The sequence below is a fragment of the Nansenia antarctica genome (assembly GCF_963989245.1).
Source record: "Nansenia antarctica genome assembly, chromosome: 16".
Taxonomy (NCBI): Eukaryota; Metazoa; Chordata; class Actinopteri; order Argentiniformes; family Microstomatidae; genus Nansenia; species Nansenia antarctica.
The window spans coordinates 7,641,360-7,668,304 of NC_137686.1; the positions used below are offsets into that span (position 1 = coordinate 7,641,360).

General features: G+C 49.3%; 2 protein-coding genes across 3 annotated transcripts; both read right to left on the reverse strand.

The window, feature by feature from the left end:
* Nucleotides 1–649: 649 nt before the first annotated feature.
* On the reverse strand, nt 650–14,233 carry xpo1a (exportin 1 a; the record flags this gene model as incomplete). 2 transcript variants are annotated; one of them, XM_080546283.1, is made up of 24 exons in its annotated part: nt 650–796; nt 1,291–1,387; nt 2,003–2,159; nt 2,484–2,618; nt 3,256–3,424; nt 4,082–4,276; nt 4,808–4,914; nt 5,358–5,541; nt 5,886–6,020; nt 6,102–6,265; nt 6,725–6,881; nt 7,184–7,365; nt 7,529–7,667; nt 8,670–8,867; nt 9,213–9,371; nt 10,002–10,130; nt 11,497–11,616; nt 11,709–11,757; nt 12,142–12,323; nt 12,516–12,560; nt 12,806–12,867; nt 12,986–13,058; nt 13,537–13,638; nt 14,105–14,233. In XM_080546283.1, the coding sequence occupies 24 exons, from the start codon at nt 14,228–14,230 to the stop codon at nt 650–652; spliced, it is 3,213 nt and encodes a 1,070-aa protein (XP_080402409.1). The 2 variants fall into 2 exon arrangements, with proteins under 2 accessions (XP_080402409.1, XP_080402408.1); XM_080546282.1 differs by lacking the exon at nt 5,886–6,020 and having other exon boundaries at nt 14,105–14,230.
* Nucleotides 14,234–16,721: 2,488 nt separating this feature from the next.
* fam161a (FAM161 centrosomal protein A) lies at nt 16,722–26,305 on the reverse strand (the record flags this gene model as incomplete). The annotated part of the gene is made up of 7 exons (XM_080546598.1): nt 16,722–17,205; nt 17,978–18,120; nt 18,920–19,019; nt 19,651–19,818; nt 20,431–21,732; nt 22,340–22,614; nt 26,132–26,305. 7 exons carry the CDS (start codon nt 26,303–26,305, stop codon nt 16,722–16,724), a joined length of 2,646 nt encoding a protein of 881 aa, XP_080402724.1.
* Between the last annotated feature and the right edge of the window lie 640 nt (nt 26,306–26,945).

A 26,945-nucleotide genomic window follows, 5' to 3' on the forward strand; every position in this document is an offset into this window, starting at 1 on the left:
GTAACCTTTTGTGTGTGCCTTTAACGTATCTTACATATAAACAAGTAGAAGAGGCGGTGGGTAGGGAGGGGAGGAGAGGGGGGGAGGCTGGAGGTGGGGGGGAGAGGGGGTGAAGGGTAAGAGAGAGAGAGGGTTAAAAAATAATCTTTAATTCTTTCAACTTCATGCACGTCTAAACAAAAGAATATTATAACCAAAACATAAAGCTTGAATCAGCGTAGGGGGACAGGAGAGAGAGATACCGTATTACACAAACGTCTCTGTATAAAATGCGTCCGTATGCAAAAATGGGGGCGGCGCCTCGGCCGGGGGGGGGAGGGGCTAGGGGGGCGGGGCGCAGATTCTAATTTACATATTGGCATTGATTTGGTCGACAAGCAACCGAGTGCTGAGGGCTTCTCCAGCCCCCTCTTCAACACACACACACACACAATTCTGATCACGCACACTCACGCGCACAATCCTGAACACGCACACACACGCACGCACACACACACACACACAATCCTGAACACACACGCACACTATCGATAAGAGGAGCTCCCAGCTTTCTCTTGATTTTTTTTTTTTTTACTTTTCAAAACTGTACATGTCGCTGTCGTTCTTGTTGTTGTTTATTGTTGTTGTTGTTGTAGTTGTCCCGTGCGCCTCAGTCACACATCTCCTCCGGGAGCTCGTGGGGGTTGAGGATGCCGGGGACGGACATCTGGAGCTTGTGTTTCTCCTCCTGCGCCTGACGCAACGATGCCTCCCGCTCCTCCAGGAACAGGTCCGTGGTGTCCTCGCCCGCAAACTCCTGGAGGGGGGGGGGGGGGCAGAGGGAGGGAGGGAGAGAGGGGGGGGGGGCAGAGAGAGAGGGGGGGAGGCAGAGGGAGAGAGAGAGAGAGGGGGGGAGGCAGAGGGAGAGAGAGAGAGAGAGGGGGGGGCAGAGGGAGGGAGAGAGAGAGGCAAAGGGAGGGAGAGAGAGAGGGGGGGCAGAGGGAGGGAGAGAGAGAGAGGGGGGGGGCAGAGGGAGGGAGAGAGAGAGAGGGGGGCAGAGGGAGGGAGAGAGTTAGAGGAGCGAGCAAATGTAAAATAGTGTAACAGGTTACTAACAGAGGTGGTTGACAGGTGGTGGTTCTGAGTGGTAGACACCTTCATAGTGTCTGAATGGCTGCTTGTAGACAGGCGAGACAGAGAGAAAGATAAGTGTGACAGAAAGAGAGATGTAAAGATAAGGGAGAGAAAGCAAGAGAGAGAAGAGAGGGAAAGATATGGTCGAAAGAGAGAGAGAGTGTTGAGGTTTCTCACCTTGATCTGCACGAGGAAGTCCCTCAGGTGCTCCTTGAAGGCAGGGATGTCCTGGTTGAGGCTGAACAGTCCTGTGACAAACACCTTCACCTGGGCACTGGGGGGGGGGGGGGGGAGAGCAGACACAGGAATTAGACTGGTCCCAACCGAGAAGAAACTAATTTTCAAGACAGGAATTAGACCGGTCCCAACCAAAACATTTCTCCAGTCAAAGTTCTCTCTGTGGTCCAATATCACCTATGGCAACGTTCCCAATAATTCACATTCAGATGACGAGAGGCTAACAAGAGGCTAACACGAGGTTAACTACATTTACATTTTTGGCATTCAGCAGACGCCTTCATCCAAAGAGAAGTGAATCATCTATCCACCAGACATAGCCGGAAAAGTAATCTCTGCTTGGGCCATTGGCAGTCATAATGCTAGAAGAAGGATTTTATATATTTATATATATACAGTGGGGAGAACAAGTATTTGATACACTGATGATTTTGCAGGTTTTCCCAGTTAGAAAGAAAGTAGAGGTCTGTCATTTTTATCATAGGTACACTTCAACTGTGAGAGACTCCTGTAGGTGGGGGAAGGGTTAGTTAGTTAACTAGAGGCCAACTAGAGAGGTTAACTAGAGAGGCTAACTAGAGCGGCTAACTAGACTTACACCTGTAGGTGAGGGAAGGGTTAGTTAGTTAGTTAAGTAGAGAGGTTATCTTACTCCTGTAGGTGAGGGAAGGCGGTCTTCAGCAGGTTAGCTACGTACTCCTGTACGTAGGCCTGGTTGCTGGGCGCCCCGGGGCTCAGGGCCGTGCTGATCTTCCCCTCCTCCACCAGGTTGAACATGTAGGCCAGGATGGACGCATGCATCGTCAGGCCTGGGGGGGCACACCATCAGTATAATAGTAATAATAATAATAATAATAATAATACATTTCATTTAAAAGCTCCTTTCTCAAACTCAAGGACACTGGATACGGTGACTATACTCCCCATACACCCCCCTTCCACTCACCTCCCCCCACCCCTCTCCAAATGCCCACACCCTGACATGTCACCCACCCCACTTCCACTCACCCCTCTCCCCCCCCTCTCTACAAAGGCCCGCACCCCCTTACTTGTCACCACCTGCCACTCAACCATGCATGGCCCTGTCCAAATACCAAATACCGCCACCCCCACTTCCCCCCCAGCCCTCTGACCTGCTGTGTGTGAGGTGTCGGTGACGACAGAGAAGATGTGCTGCAGGATGTCGCAGAAGTACGTCTGGTAGAAGCTCTGGGCCGCAGCCTCCTCCTGCGCCACGTTCTGCAGCAGCGTGTAGAGGATCTGCAGGCCTGGAGGGCCGCAACACCGCCACCACAACAACACATGGTAAATGGACTGCACTTATGAACTGCACTTATGACAAGAGCAGATGTGTTTAATATGGTTATCGTACTCAGTTACCGGTCTACAACAACAACAACAACAACAACAACAACAACATCAACCGTTAGGAACACATCTCAGCAATTACAACAATAAAAAAAAACGTAAATTGATTAGTAGGGCTGCATGATATACACAAAATATGACGTGGCGATAATTTTGCGACTGCGGTACGGTTGGCGATATATCAAACGCTGAGGTGAACACGTGGCTACACTTATAGTTACATTTCTGGCGTTTAGCGGACGCCTTTATCCAAAGCGACTTACAACAAACACATTGGTCTCTTCACCTGGCATGGTTGAAAACAAGTGTCCAAGCTAAGACCGGCGACTGAGTACGATAACCATATTAAACACATCTGCTCTAGTGAAACCCTTTAAGTCCACCACAGCCTGTAGAAACAGAATAAGTGTGTAGTAGTTTAAAGTGTGATGTTTATTATTGTGTGTGTTATGTTAGTGGCCCATGTGGCAGTTTAATATAATCTGCAGGGATTAATAATCAGTCATATCTAATCTAGAGTCCAGTAGAGGTACTGACCCGTGTCGGCCACATTCCTCATGGTGTGTTTGAAGGCCCAGATGATGGAGTCCAGAACCAGCTTGAACTGGGCCGGGGGAATGGACAGGAAGGCAGGGAAGCACTGCGAGTTGACGGCCTGCAGCAGGTAGAAGAAGTGGGTCCTGTGTTCTGGGTACTCCTCAAAGTCCTGGAGGAGAGAGAGGAGGGGGGTCAGTAGTTATAATATTACTCAAAGTCCTGGAGGAGAGAGGGATTGGGTCAGTAGTTATAATATTACTCCTCAAAGTCCTCAAAGACAGACAGACAGACAGAGACAGACACAGAGACAGACAGAGAGACAGACAGAGACAGACAGACAGTCAGACACAACACACACACAGCAGGGGGGTAGTTTGTGTAACTAATGAGGACACCCTCTCTTTATTCTCTGACTTGTAAAACAAGCAAACACACACCTCCATCTCCACATCATGTTTAGAGTTGAGCAAACACAATAATATTGAATCTTGTAAAGTTATATTACCTCCCCTGGGCTAAAGAAAGCAGACATCTATTCCTGTGCACGGCACTTTTTATTTTAGTTTAGTCTACAGCGACTGTTTATAGAGACCATTCATGGTCACAGCTATGAATGTAGAATCCTAACAGACCATGTGACCTAACACATTTTGACTGCGTTCGTAAATTAGCTCTGAGAGCGCCAGAGCGCACACTGGGCATTCCGTGAGTGCTGATCAGATTTCCAGAGCGAAATTTATGAACACATCCTAAAACTGTCTGTGTGTGTGTGTGTGTGTGTGTGTGTGTGTGAACGGTGGGTGTTGTAATCGTCATGGAAACCTACCTTGTTGATCATGTTGAGTGTGCACTCGAAGACGGCGTCGAAGATCTTGGGGATCTCCCCGGTGATGTGTCCGCCCAGCTTGTTGACGATGGTTGCCATGGTGCTGAGCACCTCGGGCTCCCGCGCGGCCGGAACATTCCGCTGGTAGTCGATCAGCACGGCCTCCAGCAGGGGGGGCACGAAGTTCTCCCCCACCTGGAGAACCACACGGAACACACAGAAGAACCACCAGTTAGAACCACACTGCACACGGCGGAACCACCAGATAGAACCACACGGAACACAGAATATCCTGTGCACGTGGTAAATACACTTCGGTTTGAACATCTAGTCCAGGGAGTGGTGGGGTTGGGCCTGCTAGCATGGAGACGGTTCTATCCGTAGCTGAGTCTTTGATGACTTAGAAGGATAAAGAATATTCCAGACCATTCTATTCTTTTTTTATGGAATTTCTGCTTTATTGGGACAGAGACAGTAGACAGGAAGGATGGGTGAGAGAGAGTAGGGATGACATGCAGGATATGTCGATGGCCGGAATCAAAACAGGGAGTTGCGATGGTGCGATGATATGGCATGCGCCTTAGGGGGCTATGCCACTTTAACTCCCCTCTTCCAGACTATTCTAACAGCCTGCGGCGGGTCACTGCACAGAACCACAGAACACAGAACACACAGCTCCGTAGTCTGACAGACAGACAGACAGGTTCACAGAGGAGAGAGACTCACCATCTGGGGGTCGTTGGAGCGACTGACCCAGCCTGAGATCAGCTTCAGGGTCTCTCTCTTCACCGTCCTCATACTCCTGATCAGGGGCTGCTTGGTCACCATCTCACCTGGAGAGGGAGGGAGAGAGGGAGGGAGGGAGACAGACAGGGAGAGAGAGGGAGGGAGACAGGGAGAGAGAGAGACAGGGAGAGCGAGAGAGACGGGGAGAGAGAGGGAGAGAGAGAGAGAGGGAGTGAGGGACAGGGAGGGAGATAGGGAGGTAGAGGGAGAGATAGGGAGGGAGAGTGCAAGGGAGAGAGAGAGAGAGAGAAGGAGAGAGAGAGAGAGAGATAGGGAGGGAGGGAGGGAGAGGGAGCGAGAGAGCAAGGGAGCAAGGGAGCAAGAGATGGTTATCACAAGGGAGATAGTGAAATTATAATAAACTATGTTTGTGGCAGCCAGTTGTGTTGCAAGACAGATGGGGCAGATACAGTTTGGCGTGCACACACACCCCCCCCCCCCCCCCACACACACACACCCCCACCCCCACAGTGCCCTCCCCTCCCCTCACCGTTGGTCTGGATGGCTGAGGAGATGTTCTCGCTGAGACACTTGTAGACGTTGAGCATGTCCAGGTAGATGCGGCCCAGCTGCACCACGAAGGGGTGTCCCACGGCCTTGCAGGCGCGCACGTTGGTCTTCAGGATGCTGCCCAGCTGACGCACCGTCTCCGCATCCTTCAGGATGTCCACGTTCTGAGAGGGAGGGAGGGGGGGGGGGAGGGAGGGAGGGAAGGAGGGAGAAATTCAATCCGGTTCAGAACTGATCGACCGCATCGTCTCCGGACACCTAGACGAGGTATGACATCACTAGGACGTGATCATGTCACCACAGACCAGACCGTAAAACTGGACGTTCCTGTTACCATGGTGACCAGCCAACTCTCAGGTCAGGACACTGAGGAGCTGAAACTGGGACGCTGACAGAGCTTCTGACTAATGTACACAACCAGGCCATGAGAGAGAGATGGACGGGTGCTGTGAGGAAGGGGGGGGTCTGTGTTAACACAAGGTGTAGTGCGCGGGGGGGGGGGTCTCACCTTGGTGGCCTGCTGGATGATGCTGTCCCAGACCTGGTTAGGCAGCAGCATGTACTTCTCTATCAGATGCTCCTGGACGGTCTGGTCTGTCTGGGCTCCGATCATGTAGCCCACCGCCTCATAGAACGTATGGACCTGGGGGGGGGAGAGTGTGAGTAAGTGAGTGAGTGTGTGTGTGTGAGTGTGTGTTTGTGTGTGAGTGAGTGTAGTGTGTACCTGTTGGGGCTGCAGGTCACAGATGATGGTGTTGATGTTGTTGAGGATCTCGTCTATGAAGGGCATCACCTCGCCCACCTGCACCTGGACAAAATGGCGTCGGCACTTCTGGGCGATCTTGATGAAGGTGTCGCACGCCATGTCCTGCACGCCGTCGTGGGTCTCTGGCAGAACACAACACAATAACACATGGTTACACACACACACACACACACACAATAACACACACACACGACTGGATCGAATGGACCATATACTGAAAAATGTATGCATTCATTGTCGCTTTGGATAAAAGCGTCAGCTAAATGGCATATATTATTATTACTATTATATTATGTATATATCTTAGTTATGGCTGCAGTCCGACTTTATCACTACTTACTTTAATATTATTGTGATTTTGCATCTTGATGTTGCAATGTCAATGTTGAAGAACCTTAGCCAAAGATTTTTACTCTTGTGTACTTTGGATGTAATAAAAGATATTCTGAATCTGATTCTGGCTATATGTGTATCCATCTTGGTCATGGCTGTCTCTGTATGTCTGGTTCCATCTCCAGGGGGCCTGGGGGCTGGTAGGAGGTGGTAGGAGAGGGTAGGAGAGGGTAGGGGTGGTCTCTCACCGTGCATGAACTCAAACAACTTGTTGACGACGGTCTTGAGGAACTTCCAGTGGGCTCTGAGGAAGCGGGGGTACTGGCCCACGATGTACATGATGTTAGAGGCGATGATGGCCTTGTTGTCCTTCCCACGCTTCTGTTCACACAGACCCAGCAGGTCCTGGAGGAGGGGGACAGGTCAGTAACACACACACACACACACACACGAAAGGTCTAAAAGCAAGATAAATGGGAGTTGGCTCCATAGACATTGTGTTTTTAGTGGGTAAAACTAACACACGTATGTGTGTGTGTGTGCGTCTGTCTCTGTATGTGTGCGTCTGCGTCTGTCTCTGTGTGTGTGTGTGTGCGCGTTTGTCTCTGTCTCTGTGTGTGTGTGCGCGTGCGCGCATCTGTCTGTGTGTGTGTGTGTGTGTGTGCGTCTGTCTCTCTGTGTGTGTGTGTGTGTGTGCGGCACCCCACCTTGATGACGGTGACCAGGAACCTCTTCTCGTCCTCCTCGTGCATGGCCCCGCTGATGGAGCCGATGGCCCAGCACAGCGTGTTCAGGTTCCTCCACGACCACTCCGTCCCGTTCACCTGGTTGTGGAGCTTCTCTGTCATGATGCGCTCCGTGTCTGCATAGTCCAGATGGGTCAGGTACACTGGAGGGGAGGGGGGGGGGGGGGGTTAGACCAGGGACTGGGAGGGTGTGTGTGTGTGTGTGTGTGTGAGAAAGAATGAGCGAGAGAGAGGCAGTGTGTGTGTGTGTGAGAGAGAGAGAGAGAGAGTGACAGGGTGTGTGTGTGTGTGTGTGTGTGTGCATACCGAGGGTCTCTCTCATGTTCTTGTAGAGGTTGATGGAGTCTGTGTCCTTCATGAACTCTCTGACCACCTCCCCCTGGTCGTTCTCCACCACCAGCACCTCCTCTGGCTTGGCCATGCGGCTCACCATCAGCAGACGCACCTGGAGACACACACACACACACACACACACACACACACACACACACACACACACACACACACACACACACGTTAATTGATCGTCCCCAGCACAGTCCATGTATACAGACTACCCACCCTCAGGTACAGTCACCTTACTCAACACTCCCTCTCACACCCCACTGCCTCCTATCATCTCCTACTGGACCAATTCATTTGTTACTACTTCTACTGCTAACTGTGTCTGTCTGTTTGTCTCCCACAACGTCCCTTGTCCAATTGTCTCACTTACGTCTTGTAACTATTGTCACTTTGTTTACCTTGACATATCTTGCCTATTATTGTATTATTTGTTTGTGCTGCAATGTCAGGAACCAAAGACTACCAATTTTACTCTCTTACACTTGTGTAACGTGACGCAACAATAAAACTTGAGCACACACACCCACGCGCGCGGTTGAGCACACACACTACGAGGAATGCAGCTGGACAAAGCGTTACCTACTCTGCCCTGCTACCTTTTGTGTTCATACACATTTTCTGTTGACTTTGAATGTGACAGTGTGGACAGAGTCAGCATGTTATATTGTGTGTGTGTGTGTGTGTGTGTCTACTTTGACAGCACGGCAGGTAGAGGTATGTGTGTGTGTGTGTGTGTGTATCCCACCACCCACCTTAGACAGGACAGGCAGGTGTGTGTGTGTGTGTGTGTGTGTGTGTGTCCCACCACCCACCTTAGACAGGACAGGCAGGTAGAGGTGTGTGTGCGTGTGTGTGCGCGTGTGTATGTGTGTGTTGACCACCCACCTTAGACAGGACAGGCAGGTAGAGGTGTGTGTGTGTGTGTGTGTGAGTGTGTGTGTGTGTGTGTGTGTTGACCACCCACCTTAGACAGGACAGGCAGGTAGAGGTGTGTGTGTGTGTGTGTGTGTGAGTGTGTGTGTTGACCACCCACCTTAGACAGGACAGGCAGGTAGAGGTGTGTGTGTGTGTGTGTGTGTGTGTGTGTGTGTTGACCACCCACCTTAGACAGGACAGGCAGGTAGAGGTGTCTGCGGGGCGGCACGTCGAAGTGCTGGCTGCCTGCCAGCAGCGGGGAGGTGGAGGTGGAGAAGGGGCTCTCTCTGTACAGCTCCGCCGCCAGGTGGTTCCAGTACTCCAGACAGATCTTAAAGATCTCCGTCTCCTCCACCTCCGACACCAGGAGCATGTAGTGGAGGGCCTGGGGGGGGAGGGGGGTCAGAGGTCAGAACAACACCAAACAAGGAGCAGGGGGGATTAGGGGGACAATAGATTCTCTTAAAGGGACGGCTCCCTGTTTTTTACACGGCTGTTTGTTTTGTGTCTTTGTTGTGGCTGTTGTTGATCCACTGTGTTCCTAAAAGGACTGCTTCTGCTGGGGACAGCACAAGGCTGCACTCCCTGTCTCATTACAACACACACCACCACAACAACAACAACAACAACAACAACAACAACAACCACAAGCTGCCTGGATCATTCCAACAACCGTACAGTACATTGCACCCTGAACGCAACTCAGGTGTGTGTGTGTGTGTGTGTGTACCTCCATGAGAGTCTCTCTGAGGTTGGGTCTCTTCTCTATCAGCTGGCCGTGCTCCTTCAGGAAGGTGCAGAGGAACAGGCTCAGGTTCTGGATGAAGTTCTGCTCGTCATCCTTCCCGTTGGAGTAGGCCAGGCGGATGTTGGTGTTGAGGGGGAGCATCTGGGGGGGGGAGGAGGGTGAGAGAAGGGGAGAGAGGGAGAGAGCGGGGAAGAAAGATTTATTCCATCATCTTTTCATGCATTGGCGCTTCTTGACCAGCAGAGAGAGCTATAGCTAACCAGCTGGCACATGGTGAGAGAGGGAGACAAAGAGGGTGTGTTTCTGTTTCTGTGTCTGGATGTGTAAGTGTCTGTGTATTTCTGTTTGGGAGAGTGTGTGTGTGTTTGTATGTGTTCATGTATGAGTGTGTCTACCAGTTTGAGTGTGTGCATGTGTGTACCTGTTTGAGTGTGTGTGTGTGTGTGTACCTGTTTGAGAGTGTGTGTGTGTGTGTGTGTGTGTACCTGTTTGAGAGAGTGAGTGTGTGTGTACCTGTTTGAGAGAGTGAGTGTGTGAATGTGTGTGTGTGTACGTACCTGTTTGAGAGTGTGTGTGTGTGTGTGTGTGTGTGTGAGTGCGTGTGTGTACCTGTTTGAGAGTGAGTGTGTGTGTGTGTGTGTGTACCTGTTTGAGAGAGTGAGTGTGTGTGTGTGTGTGTGTGTGTGTGTGTGTGTGTGTGTGTGTGTGTGTGTGTGTGTACCTGTTTGAGAGAGTGAGTGTGTGTGTGTGTGTGTGTGTGTGTGTGTGTACCTGTTTGAGTTGACACATGGTGAGGGTGAACAGGTTGACAAACTGCTCCTCGTACTGGTTCACGCTCACGCCGGCGATCTCCGTCAGACACTTCAGCGTCACGTTACGGAACATCGGCACGTTCAGGAACTACAACACAGAAAGAAGGTTCCGGAACTCAGCCAGCTGTCAGTCAACCACCAGCTCAACATAATAATGTGACCCCATCGCTCACAATTGAGTGACAAAGTACTATCAAATAATTTTGGGGGGGCAAATGCAGAGCATTGTAAGTGGCTATCCAGCTCACGTTTCTATACAGCAAGATCACTACCAGCCGCTAGCCAGTGTGGACATGGACAGGACAAAATAAGCGGAATAGCATGTCCCATAAGTCAGTTCATGCTTGACAAAACTCATTATACTCCAATAGTTTGAATAGGTTTTCATGGTTTGATGTAGCCGGATATTCAGTCATGTCAGTATTTAGTGGCAGACTAAAACCATTATACTTGAATAGTTTTATGTAATGTTTAGTAATGTCAGCAATGTTTACATTTTAGCTTATATATATTTATTTATTTTGTATATACCTGTTTTTAGTTATACACTATTCTTGTTGTTCATTTTGGAGTGAGTTTAGGAGAGAACTTTTCATGACCACTGTCTGATTTAAATGTAGAAACTGGGGTAGATCATCAGAACTTCATATGATTGTGTTTGTTGATGTGACTTGCTTGACCTGAGGAATGACTTGACTGGCTCTGCTGCTGGGTGAATGAATTGTTTGAATGCCCACTGGCCCAAGTTGCTACGGCAACGCGGTGTGAAAGTAAGCGTTCGTTTTACTGTGCCTCTGGTTCTTACGACACTTGCAAGCAGACCAATGCAAGAGCGCCTTTGTGAGAGGGTGGTTTGAGCTCAAACGGCTGTTTCTAGAAGACGTCATATAACTGACATCAAACGCGCTGCTTATATGCTGTTAACACACGCATACTGTACATTCATACTGTACATTCATACTGTACATTTCAGTGTAACTGAGAAGTTTAACTCATTCAGGGCCAAGGGAGAATAAACCCTCCCAAATTGCCCAAATTCAATAAATGAAAATGCACGAATGACACTTAATTTTTATCGGCCAATCAGAGTGTTGTTGCTAGGTAGATACCACATAGAACACTCTAGGTGGTGAGTGTTCCGGAACTCTTTGGCAGGTAAACAGTTAAAAAGAAAGAGATGGGCTGACTGACGCTGTCCAAAGCCATAGCAGAGGGAAATCCCTTTCACTCCCAGCCTCAGAGCAGGTGTCCCACTGTTCAGGAGGCCAGGCACCTTGTAGGCCAGAGTGCACAGGACAGACAGGCTGATCAACAATAAAGCTCAGAGCCATATAAGGGCAGAGCCATATACGGGCAGAGACATATAAGGGCAGAGCCATATACGGTCATATTGATCTACGGCTGTGATTTCCAGCTGTGAAGAGCTGGTTTGAGGAGGGTGGGTGTGTGTTTACCTTGTACACCAGGGTGCTGATGAGCTTGGTCTCAAAGATGTACCCCAGGGGGATCCAGTTCAGGAAGCGCAGGAGCGTTTCCAGAGTGGCGTGGACCAGAGGGGCATTCTGGGAGTTTTCCTGCGAGGAGGAGGAGGAGAGTTTAGACGTGCTGCCGTCTCCATGGCGATGGAAGTAGTTGTTTTGCATATCGATGTGGGGAAAACACTTACCATGACAAACTGGCAAAGCTGGAATATCTGGGAGAACTCATTACACATGCTGAAACACAAATCACAGAATCAATCAGAGAATCCAATGGAAACATTGCCCCCTTTGCAACAACAAAATGGCGGTCCTCTGTGACTCAGTTGGTAGAGCATGGCGCTAACAGCGCTTAGATTGTGGGTTTGATTCCCGCTGGGGACGTATATACTGAAAGAAATGTATGCACTCACTGCAAATGAAGTCGCTTTGGATAAAAGCGACATCTAAATGGCATACGCCATATATATTCCAGCATAGAAATGTAATATCATTTCATACCTTGTTTGAAATGGAAAACCAAATAAGCCAAATAGAGCATTTATATGTTAAGTAAACAGAACAGCAGTGCGGCCCGTTGTGACAGTGAGGTCAGGTGAGGTGAGTCGTTGCCGTGCCTACCTGTCCTTCAGGTGCTTGGCCTTGACCTGGGTCATCTGGCCGCTGGAGAAGTCAAACACCTCCTCGCTCAGCAGCTTCAGGATGATCATGTTGTTCTGACACAGGCTCTCGCTGGTGCGGCTGGCGCCCACGATGTCGCTGATGAAAGTGGGCCAGTGTTTGGGCCACTCCTGCTTCAGGATCTGGAGAGGGGGAAGAGGAGAGGAGGGAGGGAGGGAGGGGGGATGTGGGAGAGAAGAAGAGAGGAGAGAAACAATACAGTATAACTATTATTATTCATTGTTGGAGTTTATTGGTCTATCAAATCAAACGTTTTGAAATGGAGGGAATTTGATGTCCAAAATGGAGAGAGGATTACTGAGGCTGACTCTTACCTGTACAAGGATCATGTTGAGCTTAGCGATGTAAACTCCCTCTTTCTAAAACACACAGAGAAAACACAGATGATGTTTAGGAGTACAACCTCAGAATGTCAACATTTAAACTGAGAGAGAAAGAGAGAAACAGATAAAAACAGAGAGAGAGAGAGAGAGAGACAGAGACAGAGAGAGACAGCGAGAGACAGAGACAGAGAGAAACAGAGACAGAGAGAGACAGAGACAGAGAGAGACAGAGACAGAGAGACAGAGAAAAGAGTAAGATAAAAACAAGGAAGTCCCGTCACCTCTACGTTTGCTGCATCAGATGAGGTCTTGATAATCAGGCCGACCACGTACTTCTTTATGCCTGAAGAACAAGACACAATGTTTAACCTTCGACACACGTGTCTGTCCAGACATCAACACAGCACCTTCTTATAGAGTGAGTCATTGTGCTCTTCTGTCTCAGGTAGTGTTGCTGTTACCTTCACATTGATTTCTGGGTAGAATCTTCCAACGTGTTTTGATCACTGTCTCCAGAATCTGCAGTGCATAGTACTGGGTAGGGAGAGATAGAAGACACGCGTTAGGCCTCTGTAACACCAGGGAGGAACACGTGGAAGACTGCACTGTAGACATCTTCCGCATTTATCCACAAATAGGAATTGTGCAATCCATCGTTCATAGATATTTAATCCATGAAATACAACTTACAACTTGAAATACAAGTCTTAACTCACCAGCTGCCAAAGAATTCTGGAGTGCTCAACACCTAGTGTGCCAAGAGTTTTATGTGGTATCTACCTAGCAACAACACTCTGATTGGCTACAAAATGAAGCATCATAATTTATGCGTCTTTGGTGAATAAAGTCGCCCGTGGCTCTCTAGAAAGTTGACAATTTGGGAGACTTTATTCACCCTCGGCACTGACTACGTTAATAAGGACTGGACTAGAAGATGGGTTGCCAGTGTCTGTGCTACAGTACACAATTTAGGACGGGCTTGAGGAGGGGTCTGTCACCGGCTGGGACTTACTTTCGTCTTCATGTTCTGGGAGAACTCCAAGATGGTGTCCACCCTGGTCCAAGCGTCTGGGTGGTCCTTCAGGTTGGTTAACACCTCCTGGGCCATCCGTTGCTAAGGAACATCACAAAATAAAGACGTTTATTGTCACATCCCATTATACAACAATAAGAGAGTAAAGTTCTTAGGCTTCGGTTCCTTGACATTGCAGCAACAAGAGAAAAATGGCAATAGTTCTAAGTATAAAAACAATAAGACAAGAGAGTAGAATAGAGAAGAGGAGAATAGGAGGATATAGAAGATTGAAATATATACTTCTTTGATGGGCATTTCTTTACACTGCAAGGTCCCAATCAAGTTAGATTGCACAACACACTATGTTATGCTGCCTCTAACACCATATAACTAAGAATTAAATTAAATTAAATTAAATTAAAATGAGTACAGCTTTGTTTGTGTTTTGCGGCAAAAGTGATTGCGTCACTGGAAAGCTGATATCTTGAGTGAGGGAGGGAGGGAGAGAGAGAGAGAGAGAGAGAGAGAGAGAGAGAGAGAGAGGGGGGGGGGAGGTATTTCTCACCTGTGATCCAATGTCATAGTACATGGAGTTGACTACATTGTCCAACAGATTGATGTCCAGTTTCTGACTGAAGTCTAGCAGCTGTCTGGCTGCATGATCCGCCAACATTGTCATGTCTGCTGGCATAGAGCTCTGGAAAGAGAGAGAGAGAGACAGAGAGAGGGGAGGGGGGATTGTTAGAGGAGAGAGCACACACACACACACACACGACAAAAACATGAGCCTCGAACATGAGAACTTCCTAAGCAGAGAAGAACCAGAAGAACCCAAGTTCCTTTAGTGTTTGGAGTTCCTGAGCTAGAATCCAACACTGGGGGCTTACACCCCCCCCCACAAAGGGTTAACTCTCATTCAATACACCCACATGCAACAATGCAATGAAGGGAAATATTGAGTGTGTGACTTGGACATTACGACATCACTCCACACAAGCCTGGGAGCAGCTCGCTCGCTAAACAAGCAAGAAATAGCGACACCCTTTTCTGGGACCACTAGGCTAGGCAGCCCCTCCCTCCATCCTCAGTGCAGGTCGGGCAGCGTGATGCTACTGGGGCTAAACGCACAGACAGATATATAACCATGTGCATAAACAGCTCTCCAAAACAAACCTCGCCTGGTAGCTGATCGGTTTGTCCTTTCGACTAGCCTGTGGATCTGATCAACCGATCCCAGGTGCAGAATGAAGCCAATGTCTGATTAATTAGCTTAGGTTAGCTCAGAATGCTAAGGTAAATAAATGCTAAAAACTTCCCAATTCAACATCACCAGCCCAGCTCCCCTTCCCAACCTCTCCATCTGGAGAACTAACTACCTGCTAAACTTACCTGTTTTTCCTTCCCTCTTTGCGCTGTAATGGATTGTAAAGATGTGACTTTGTGGCTCTGTGTTCAAACTTTGTCTCTATCTCATGGCACACGGTCCTAGTATGGTTGACATTCGCTAGCTTCCTCCTTAGCTAACAGGCTAACAGGCTGAATAAATGACCAACTCTCCGACCAAATGCCCCTCTAATGACGAGAGGTTTCAGTATATTGCGTGGTGCCTGTAGCCAGACGACCATGAACCAAACACGGACTTACTCTAACAGACACCTCGCTGAGCAACGATGCTAGGCGATGCTAACGATGCTAGTTAGCAGGGTTAGCCTGCTGGTGCGAAAGTCAATGGTGACTTGGGTCCCTTGCGGCTAAGCTAAGCTAACACTGGTCTACGGAGTCCCACTTTAGAACGTTATTCCGGTTCATAATCACCCAATCACGAAATAAAAGAGTCTGGAGTTTATTGTTTGAGTCTATTTCCCAGTATGATGTCGGTTTATCGGTTGGTGGTTTTAGAGCGTGTGAAGCCCAGCTCTTCCTCTCATCTCATGCTTCAAACCCAAGACCGGTCTGAACCGGTTGAGACTGGGATATTCCATCTCGGTGTTTCGGCCCGTGGCGCCGCGTAAAATTTGGACTATGTCGCACGCCCTCCCGCGATCTGATTGGCTCGCCCAGACAATGTCTGCGTTCGTAAATTTGCTCTGACGGCGCCAGAGCGGCACACTGGGTTCAACGTTCTAAAGACACCGAGTCATTTGATTGGACAAGAGGTGGAACACGAGTGCTGGTCGAATTTCCAGAGCGTGTTTACGAACGCACCCACTATGCATGGGCTGTCCTGTCATCCTACCGGTTAACGGCGCTGTCAGCAACCCTCGGTGCCCATGCGGCTGTGTTTGCCCTTGGTTGAGGAGGGGGGTAAAAAAATATAGCTGGAGGGGGGGAATCCAGATCCACCCCCCAGGCAATATTTCATCACAAATAAAGGGAAAGATCCGTGTTTTTTTTAATGTGAGAATTATTTATTGTACTGGACCAAAACAGACATGTTCCATTTTCCACATCGCTGCCTATTGCGAAGTCGTCATTACCATGGTAGCTAAAAATAAAAATAAAATACTCATTTATTTCTGCGTATAATGGTTCGTTTAAAGATACGGAGGTATTGCATATCTAGTCAGAAAACACAGACATCATCATCATAATTATTGAAAGAAAATTGTGTACATTCACACAAATCAGTGGTAGGATATAGTAGGATATCATACACCAAACACGTATAACTGTTTCAAAGTGCGTAAGTTGTATAAATAAACTACATGCATACTGAATAAAAACAGGAGTTGTTTAATTAACTGCCATATAACTTCACTAGATGGTCGGTGTATCATACATAATTGAAAATGTATTCAACCTAAACACATTTTATTCACAAATACAAATCTGTAAACACACACACACACACACACACACACACACACACACACACACACACACACACACACACACACACACACAGCAGGGGAGGCTGGTGGAGGTAGAAATCAGAAGGTGGGCTCATTGTGAACCATTCCTCATTCCACACCATGCATTAATGAGACCGTCCTCCGATTTCTACCTCCACCAGCCTCCACTGGTACACAGACCAGTACAGGCCTGCACTTCACTGAGTTTCCCATCTCTATAAGAAAAGCATCCCTGCAACACTGTTATTATGATGATGATGATGATGATGATTATTACTATTATATGTACACAATGGTGTGATCCTTTGATAAAACACATAAAACACATTTTCAAACTTCCTCATCACTCTTGTGGTTTGGTTTGATGTTCTTCTCTCCATCGCTCTCCGAGTTGTGACCGTTTCTCTGGCTGTGCTGGCTGCTCTTGTTGCTAAGGCCGCTATGGTTACCCTCGCGCCCTTTGATGATGTCACTCCCCTCACTCCTGTCTCCCTGAGGCGGGCCGTGCTCGCTGTCCTCTGAGTCGTGGTCATCGTCTTCAGAGTATTGGTAGCCGTCATCTGAGCTGTCATCATCATCATCATCCTCATCCTCATCCTCATCCTCTAGGAAACTCCCATAGTCTGTCCCCTTCGGGTCACTCGCGGTGTCTTCATCACGGTCTCTATCTTGCTCTTCCTCCTTCTTGGACTGTGACTGACCTTTCCGAGCACCCTTCCTCTGCTCGGCCTCTGCCTCTGAGTCACCAGACTGTCGGTTACGGTCGTCGAGGTAGACGTTGCCGTAGGCGACAGGTGTACCTGACTCTTTGTCACTAGGAAGACGAACAAAGGAACAACAGAATGACTCAGCACATAATTCTGCGAACGAAATATTTCAAAAAGACAAAAAGACCTGTTCAGGATCTGTGGGCGGCGCCCTCTCGTGTGACCATCCACTATTCATGGGTCAGCTGAGACTGTAACGCTGTACGACACGTGTAAGAGAACCATGTCTGGTTAGGTAAGTGTTTGTAACGTGATCCTGTAGTACTACGAGCTTTGGAAGGATGTTGACAGAATGAGTTGTACACAGGACAGGGCCGAGCCAAACCGTGCCGTGCTGGCTTGGATATTTTCTAGTGGTGCAAAATTCCCAAACCATGGTCATTTACCAGTCATTTGGCCTGGAGAGGCTGGTGGAGGTAGAAATCGGAGGATGGGCTCATTGTAATGCATGGAACGGAATGAGGAATGTTGTTTGTTGTTGTACCATCCCTCATTCCACCGTCTACCTCCACCAGCCTCCCCTGAGTTACAGACACTATGGCGGATGCTTAACCAGCTCAGCTCAGCTCAGCTCAGATCGGCCCAGCCCTGTAGTACCAGATTATAAGATGATGTCATGATGCCATGTGGTCCTCTGTGGCTCAGTTGGTAGAGCATGGTGCTAACAACACTTAGGTTGTGGGTTCGATTCCCACTGGGATGATATATACTGAATACATATACTGAAAAATGTACGCACTCACTATAATGTAAGTCACTTTGGATGAAAGCGGCAGCTAAATGGCGTATATATGATATTATGTCTCTAACGTGTGTCACCTGAGTTTGTAGTCGGTGGAGGAGGAGTCTGTGCTGTCGGGGCGCGGGGCCTTGGGCGCCTTACTGCTGATGAAGTCCTCGCTGAGGCCACACCCCCGCAGCGTGTCCGCGTAGCGCTTCTCCGCTTTCTGCTGGGCGTTCCTCTGTGTCCCCACACAGTCATGCGAAAGTAGTTATAACATAGTTATAATAACAGTTATTATCTTCTACATCACAACTTCCTAGGGCTTTTTTTTCCCGTTGCTGAGGTTTCTGCAGACATGGAAAAGTGTCCTTTCTATGGTTTATTGTTATTATATGTTTATTTGGATAGTTTACCTGGCCTTCTTAGAAAAACGTCAAAATGCATCCTGATTCCCTCCCTTGTTTGAAGTAATCAGTGATCTGGGGGGTATTCCATCAATGTCACAAAAGAAAAATTCAGGCTTATTTGGATAAATATTGTGAGACAGGATTGTTGAAGTCTATGTAATGGAACCCTGCTTGCATCTATTCAACCACGTGTGATTACACTAAGGGAGGAAGGAAGGATGCATCTTAAATGTCTTTGAAGAGGGCCCTTGGCTGACCTGTGTGTGTGTGTGCTTGTGTGTGTGTGTGTGTGTGTGTGTGCTTGTGTGTGTGTCTGTGTCAGTGTGTGTGTGTGTGTCTGTGTCAGTGTGTGTGTGTGTGTGTGCGTGTGTGTGTGTGTGTGTGTGTGTATGTGTGTGTGTGCGTGTGTGTGTGTGTGTGTGTGTGCGTGTGTCTGTGTGTGTGTGTGCATGTGTGTGTGTGTGTGTGTGTTTGTGTGTGTGTGTATGTGTGTGTCTGTGTCTGTGTCAGTGTGTGTGTGCGTGAGTGTGTGTGCGTGAGTGTGTGTGTGTGTGTGTGTGTGTGTGTGTGTGTGTGTGTGTGTGTGTCTGTGTGTGCGTCTGTGTCAGTTTGTGTGTGTGTGTGTGTCACCTGTGCAACCTGCTCCAGCAGCAGCGGCCTCCCCTTCACCCTCTGCTGGATCTCATCCATCTCCATCTTGTACTCCTTCCTGCGCTGAAGATCCTGTTTCCTGTTTGACACATACAGGCCACCATTCATCCCCTGTGTTCTCACGGCAACGACCTTCGACCCCTAATCCCCAAGCAACTAAATGACTTCACCTACAGTGGCAGCTTACTGGACCTACATTTTGTTATAGTGAGTTTGTTATGACATCCACACACATTCCCTAAAAATAGCACTAGATAAAAGGTTATGTCAGCAATAGTACATTTATGCCCACAAGCATAGAGAGAGAGACATACAGGAAACATGAATTTATTGTAAAGTGTGTTCGCACACACTGACACAGGCAGTGTGATTGTATGCATGACAGATCATCAGATCTACTAAACAGTCACAATAGAGGCCTATGAGGTTGTGTCTAATTTTATAGAAAATATAAGTACACTGCAAACCCTACAGATTCACATTTTAGAAAAAACAAACTCGGTAAGAAAACAATGATTGTGATGGTCTCAGCTGTGGGTTGGAGGGGTGGCGGGGGTATTGGCACTAGGCTCAGCCATGGTGGTGGTGGTGGTGGGGGGGGGTCTATGGGTATTATAGGGGTGGGGGTATTGGTACTAGGCTCAGCCATGGTGGTGGTGGTGGGGGGGCTATGGGTACTATGGGGGGGGGTCCATGTTTGCCATGGGTACCTGAACTGTTTGAGTTTGTGATGGTTGGTCTGTGACAGGGCCAGGTGGGGGTCGTTGGCCAGGGCGCGCTTCGACACCACCTTCTGCAGCTTCCTCTCTCTCTGCTTCTGCCTCTCCCTCCGCCTCTCCTCCTCCTCCTCCACCCTCTTCCTCTCCTCCAGCAGCTTTCTAACCCAGGGCAGAGACAAGGCAGAGGGTCACTGGGGTGGGGGGGGGAGGCATGGGTGGAGGACACGGTGGAGGTGGGGGGCCAGGGGTACAGAGAGGTGGAGCTTGGGTGGTGGGAGTCATAGTCAGCTTGGGGGTGGAGAGAGAACCAGACCGGCTCACCAGTCACTGGTGATGGAGACCATGGGGGGAGGAGGGGGTTTGTCTGGGGGGTTGGAGGAGGGGGTTTGTCCAAGGAAGGGGGTCTGAAGGCCAGGGTGGAACAGAGAGGATCCAGGGTGGGAATAGACAATGTCATGGAGTGGGCTGGGGGGACATAGGAGAGCTATTAGGGGAGTGGTGGGGGTGGGGTGGTGGTGGTGGTGGTGGGGTGGGGGCGGATGTTATGGGGGTTGCTAGGGAATCAGGAGTCAATGCGTACGGGACGTCCAGAGGAATCTATCCAATCAGGGATCAACAGACCCCCCCACAGTATTCCAGGGACTATTCAGGGACTATTCAGGGACTATTCAGGGACTATTCAGGGGCTATTCCTACACGGAACACTGGATTTCCGACAATCCGACTAGTTCGTCTAGGAGGGTCGAACACATCCTGCTCTGAGGGCGGTACCTCACGACCTCCTGGCGTTTCTTCGCTGTGTCCGTGACCTTGGCCGGGAGGAGCTCCACGCTGCCGGAGAGGGAGGAGCACAGGCTGGACCCGGGCGTACCCCCGCCACGGCGGACCGGCCCGGGGCTGACGTAGGGCCACCGCCTCGCCGCGCCGCGGCTCGCCCGCTCCCTCTCCATGTCGGCCAGGACCCGGTCGCGGTTGGAGGCGATCTGCGACGTCCTCAGCTGGAACGGCTCGAACGCCGTCACGGCCTTCACCTCCCGCCGGCTCTGCGCCAGCTTCAGGAACCTCCGGTAGCTTCCGTCGAAGTCCGGCACTTCCCGGTTAATCTTGGGCCTGTGGGGGAAGGAAGCGTTGCTGCTTCCGTCGTCCTCCGACCCCCCTGTGTCCTTCCTCCCCCTCCTCTCCTCCTCCTCGGCCTTCTTCCTGGCCTCGCTGAGGCGGCGCGCTTCCATGTTGGGCGGCATGTAGGCGCTGTGGAGCATGTCCCGGGCCCTCATCTGCATCTTGATGGCGCGGTACAGCTGGTCCTCCTTCATCTGTTCGCCGGACGCGGCGTCGTACACGGCTTGGGGCACGGGCTTGGCCTTAAACGGCCTGACCCCCGCCGCCTCCTCGGCCTGCAGTCGCCGCTCCTCCTCCTTCTTCTGCTCCCGCTTCAGCCGCTCGCGCTCCAGGAAGCTGAAGGGCTGCTGGGCCGAGCGTAAACGCTGGTCCCGCTCCCGCTCCCGTGCGGCCCGGCGCTCCTCCTGCTGCTCCCGGAGCTCCCCGTAGAGCGGCAGGCGCACGTGGGCGGGCGCGGGGCTGGCGCGGAACTTCCGCCGGCACTCCGTCAGCTCCTCCAGCTGGCGCCGGAGGGCGTCGTTCTCCGTCTCCGTCTCCGAGCGCGTCTTGCCGCTCCGCTTGGCCGCCTCCCGCTCCGTCATGTGGAAGGGCTTGGGCACGGTCGTCCTGGACCGCCACGCCTCCGCCTCCGACTCCTTCCTGTTGCTGCCGCGGCCCTGCTTCCTGCCCTTGCCCCGCCCCTTCCCCTTGGTGGAGCCCGGGAGGCTGCGGAGGGAGGAGGTGGAGGTGAGGCGGTCGCGGAGCTGAGGAGACAGCTTGAAGCCCCGCCACATGTTCTTGATGTGCTCTTTCGGGGACGAGAGGAGGCCCTTCTCTGTGTAGTAGTGATCGCGGGCTCCGCCCTCCTCCTCCTCGTCGGAGGTGTCTGATAGGCCAGAGCCTCTCAGCTCCACGGCCGAGCAGGACTTCCTCATGCGCCTCAGGGCTCCGGGGCTGCTCCTCACCCATGGCATTCTGGATGGGAAGGAAGGAGAGGAACAGGACAGGAAGGAAGGAGAGGAACAGGACAGGACAGGAAGGAGAGGAACAGGACAGGAAGGAAGGAGAGGAACAGGACAGGAAGGAAGGAGAGGAACAGGAACAGGAAGGAGCCATCAATAAACAACTGTATCACACTGTAATATGCCATCCAGCTGACCCTTTTATCCAAAGCAACTTACATTGCAGTGAATGAATAAATGTTTCAGTACATATGGTCCCAGCGGGAATCGAACCCACAACCTAAGCGTTGTTAGCGCCATGCTCTACCACACTGGAGGACCACACTGTACTAGACCGCATCACGCACGTCCTGTGATTAAAACGAGTGTTCATGATGCAGTGTGTTTGAAAGTAACACACATAATAAAACATTAATATGGACATTTATCAGTATTCATTACATTATGAATGCATGACTGTTTTGTGTACACGCACACACACGCACACACACACACACACAACCCTACCCCCCCCCCCACACACACACAGACCCCTACCCCCACACACACACACACACACACACACACACCCCTACCCCCCCCCCCCACACACACACACACACACACACACACCATCCTACCCGCGCGCCCCCTCCTCGTGGTCCTGCGGCGGGGGCATGCCTTTGAGCTGCAGCTTCTTGCGGTACATGCCCTCCAGCTCGGCCATGGTTGCCAGGTGGGCCCTCTTCAGCTCCTCCAGCTTGCGGTAGTACTCCTCGTTGGAGAAGCAGAACTCCCTCAGGTCCATGCGGTCGCGTGGCGCCGCGAGGCGGTGGTCCCTGGCCGGCCGGGGGGGGCTGCCCTTCCCGAGGGCGTCGTCGTCCCCCAACTCTGACCCCGAGTCATCGTACTCCATCTTGAAAAGATGGACAAGATCGGCGTCACATTCGGGAAACGGAGGCGACCTCGTTGACGTTGTTGTTACGATGTAACTGCTGTTATGCAGCCTAGATACAGTCAGTTAGGTTAGATACAGTCAGTTAGGTTAGATACAGTCAGTTAGGTCTAGATACAGTCAGTTAGGCCTAGATACAGTCAGTTAGGTTAGATACAGTCAGTTAGGTCTAGATACAGTCAGTTAGGTTAGATACAGTCAGTTAGGCCTAGATACAGTCAGTTAGGCCTAGATACAGTCAGTTAGGTTAGATACAGTCAGTTAGGTTAGATACAGTCAGTTAGGTTAGATACAGTCAGTTAGGCCTAGATACAGTCAGTTAGGTTAGATACAGTCAGTTAGGTTAGATACAGTCAGTTAGGTTAGATACAGTCAGTTAGGCCTAGATACAGTCAGTTAGGTTAGATACAGTCAGTTAGGTTAGATACAGTCAGTTAGGTTAGATACGGTCTAGATACAGTCAGTTAGGTTAGATACAGTCAGTTAGGTTAGATACAGTCAGTTAGGTTAGATACAGTCAGTTAGGTTAGATACAGTCAGTTAGGTTAGATACAGACAGTTAGGTTAGATACAGTCAGTTAGGTTAGATACAGTCAGTTAGGTTAGATACAGTCAGTTAGGTTAGATACAGTCAGTTAGGTTAGATACAGTCAGTTAGGCCTAGATAGAGCCAGAGAAGAGTGTCTTGGATAAGTGGGTCACAGTAAATCAGAATCAAGTTACATCACATTGTACAAGTATAAGAGAGTACAATTCTGAGGCTTTGGTTCCTCGACATTGCAGCAACAAGAAAAAAGAGAAAAAGTTCCAAACGCCCCACACACCAGAAAAACAACAACAAGACAAGAGACAAGTAATAAATAATCGAAATAACACGAGTATAGCAGTGCATGACTTGGCGTGCCAGTCAAAGATTAGTACGTCAGATACCACATGAACAGTGATTCTCTGAGCCATGTCCAACAACCGTGTAGGCCTGAGATGAGAAATGAGATGAGATTACATTTTATTAATCCCTGCAGGGAAATTGGATTTGGCAATACAAACAAACGCTGGCTGTCAAGCAGTGAAGTCACACTAAAATGAAAAACTCACAGTGATAACAAACACAATAAACCATCTATAAAAATACCAACTGCCAACTGTGTTGTGTTCTCTAGCGGGCTGAACGGAGGGGGAGGGTTGAGGGAGGGTTGAGGGAGGGGGAGGGAGGGAGGGCTAATGAGCTCCAGACGAGGTGGGACGGTCACACAAGGCGTCTCCTTCAGGCTAAGCTCATTATCCCCTCTGGGAGACAGAACCATATGGCAGGGCACAGGGGGCAGGTGTGTGTGTGTGTGTGTGTCTCTGTGTGTGTGTGGGTGTGTGTGTGTGTGTGTGTGTGTGTGTGTGACAAAGGAGGGAGTATTTAACTGACACGCTGGCTTCTCTCCCTCCGTCATTCTGACCCCTCCATTCATCTGTAGGTGAGACGTACTGCAGGAGGAGGTCCATGTGTGTGTGTACATGTGTCCATACACAACGTTAACAAGCTGCTGTTGCTACTGTCAGCTACAAATTATAACCAAAACAGGGGAGGCTGGTGGGTTTTACACATGCTTGATACCGTTCCTCCTTCCGTTCCATGCATCACAATGAGCCTGTCCTCTGATTCCTACCTCCACCAGCCTCCCCTGACCCCAAAATGACCCAAAAGAACTTTTTAGGAGAAACAGGACAGACCCGTGTCCATGTCAGTTATCACCAGTAAGCAAAAGAAAACCAGCGTCCAGGGAGGCAGAGAGAGAGAGGGGATTTGAACAAACAACAACGTTCTCTGGGCAGGAAATGAGGAGTTTAGGATTAGGCCGCAGCTCCCTGTGACGTCACAGTAATCTAGTCCGAGAGGAGACAGATATAGTTAGGCTGGCCAAATCATGCAGGTCAAATCCCCAGACACCCTCGGACAGGTTGACCTAAAAACAAACAATGGATGAATTGCCGGTAGTAGTTGTTGTTATTGTTGTTGTGGTTGTTACATCTGCGAGCCAGTGAAATCTTACATAAGAACACACACATTCATAGACAATGCTCAATGGCAGACTATAGCGTACAGTAGGCCTACTTCTGAAATTCTGAATAATAATAATAATAATAATAATAATAACTTTTATTTGTATAGCACTTTTCCTGCAAACGTTGCAGCTCAAAGTGCTTTAATCATTATATAATCATAATTTAATTATTTAGTAATTTAAAGGCAATATTAACTGAATATGAGCTGGATTTCTATCATCTTTAACACTAACCTGCCAAGAATAATGTGATATGATGGGCTATTATTAAGTTTAGACTACATACAGATTAGATTTTTAGATCCAGAGACTTTTTTTTAAAGGCCCCTGGTCCTAGCATAGATTACTTTTTGTTATGATGACCGATGGATAGATGATTCACCTACTTTAAACAATAAATGGATAAAGGCATCTGCTAAAAGCCAAAAATTATACATGTAAAATGTAATTAGATCAGGCCATCTCAAATTACATTTACCACACACACACACACACACACACACACACACACACACACACACACACACACACACACACACACACACACACACACACACACACACACACACACACACACACACACACACACACACACACACACACACACACACACACACACACACACACACACACACACACACACACACACACACACACACACACACACACACACACACACACACACACACACACACACACACACACACACACACACACACACACACACACACACACACACACACACACACACACACACACACACACACACACACACACACACACACACACACACACACACACACACACACACACACACACACACACACACACACACACACACACACACACACACACACACACACACACACACACACACACACACACACACACACACACACACACACACACACACACACACACACACACACACACACACACACACACACACACACACACACACACACACACACACACACACACACACACACACACACACACACACACACACACACACACACACACACACACACACACACACACACACACACACACACACACACACACACACACACACACACACACACACACACACACACAATACAGTCAGTGTCATCCAGGGCGTTGAAGTTAATCATTTTCATTCTCACAAAGACATTACATTGTAGTAGGGTAAACCCTAACCCTGATACCATTTGGGGACCAAATGCAAAAACAACACACCCAATGTTGTCTATGATCAGTGAGTCACACAAGAAAGAGAGAGGAGGTAAGATTGGGTGGTGGATTAATGTGTCTATCCGGGCGGGGTGAGGAAGGAGATTGACAGATTAATGTTGCGTCAGGTTCCTACAAACTACGATCATCCACTTCAACAATACATCTTGTTAACTCAGTTGGTGTTCCTGTTATCTCCATCCTCCTACCTCTTTCTCGTAGTGTCTATTGTCCATCAGACGCGTGTGTGAGTAAAGGTTAGGGTTAGGGTAAGGCACCGCTCTCTGCCTCTCGTACTGCGCCAGCGGGGCTCCGGTGTGCGGGTCCACCGGTGTCTTCAGACACGAAGTTACCAAGACGTTGTTGCGATGGGCGTTCGCCATAGTTTTCTTATCTTATTGTTATCAAACTTTCAACTAGTTACCAGGTAGGGAGACTCTGCCACGGCGCCCCTCGACCGGGTAGAAAATAAAAAGCGCAGCAGGTGCGCCCCGCAGCAACGGAGACGCGTCGCCTGGTTGGGAAGGAAGTGACCCAAGTGTTTCAGGAAGTGAATGAACCTCAGAGCCCTGTGATCCGCCAGTTGCATCCGACTGCATGCAAAGGCTATGGAGGAAGCTGCAACTGTACATTACTGTAATGCGACGACATCATTGTAGAAGTGTAATGACATGTTATGAGTGACGACATGATAGTGTACTGATTTTTCAGCAATTTCTATATTCCATTCCAAAAAATGCATTTACAAATGATATCACATTTTATCAATACAAGTGTTGATTGTGATTACTTTTTCCTGCTTTAGCAATGTAGATGGAATACCCCCCAGGATTAAATGACCTTATCCCCTCAACTCAATCAAGGCTGGCAGTTAAACAGCAAACACCATCTGGTGTAAACACCATTTTGTGGTGTCCCAACACTCACATCTAAACCTAGTACACTGACTAGGGGTGCAGTGTAAACCCTGAACCCATTGTCTGGGGGTGCAGTGTAAACCCTGAACCTATTACACTGTCTGGG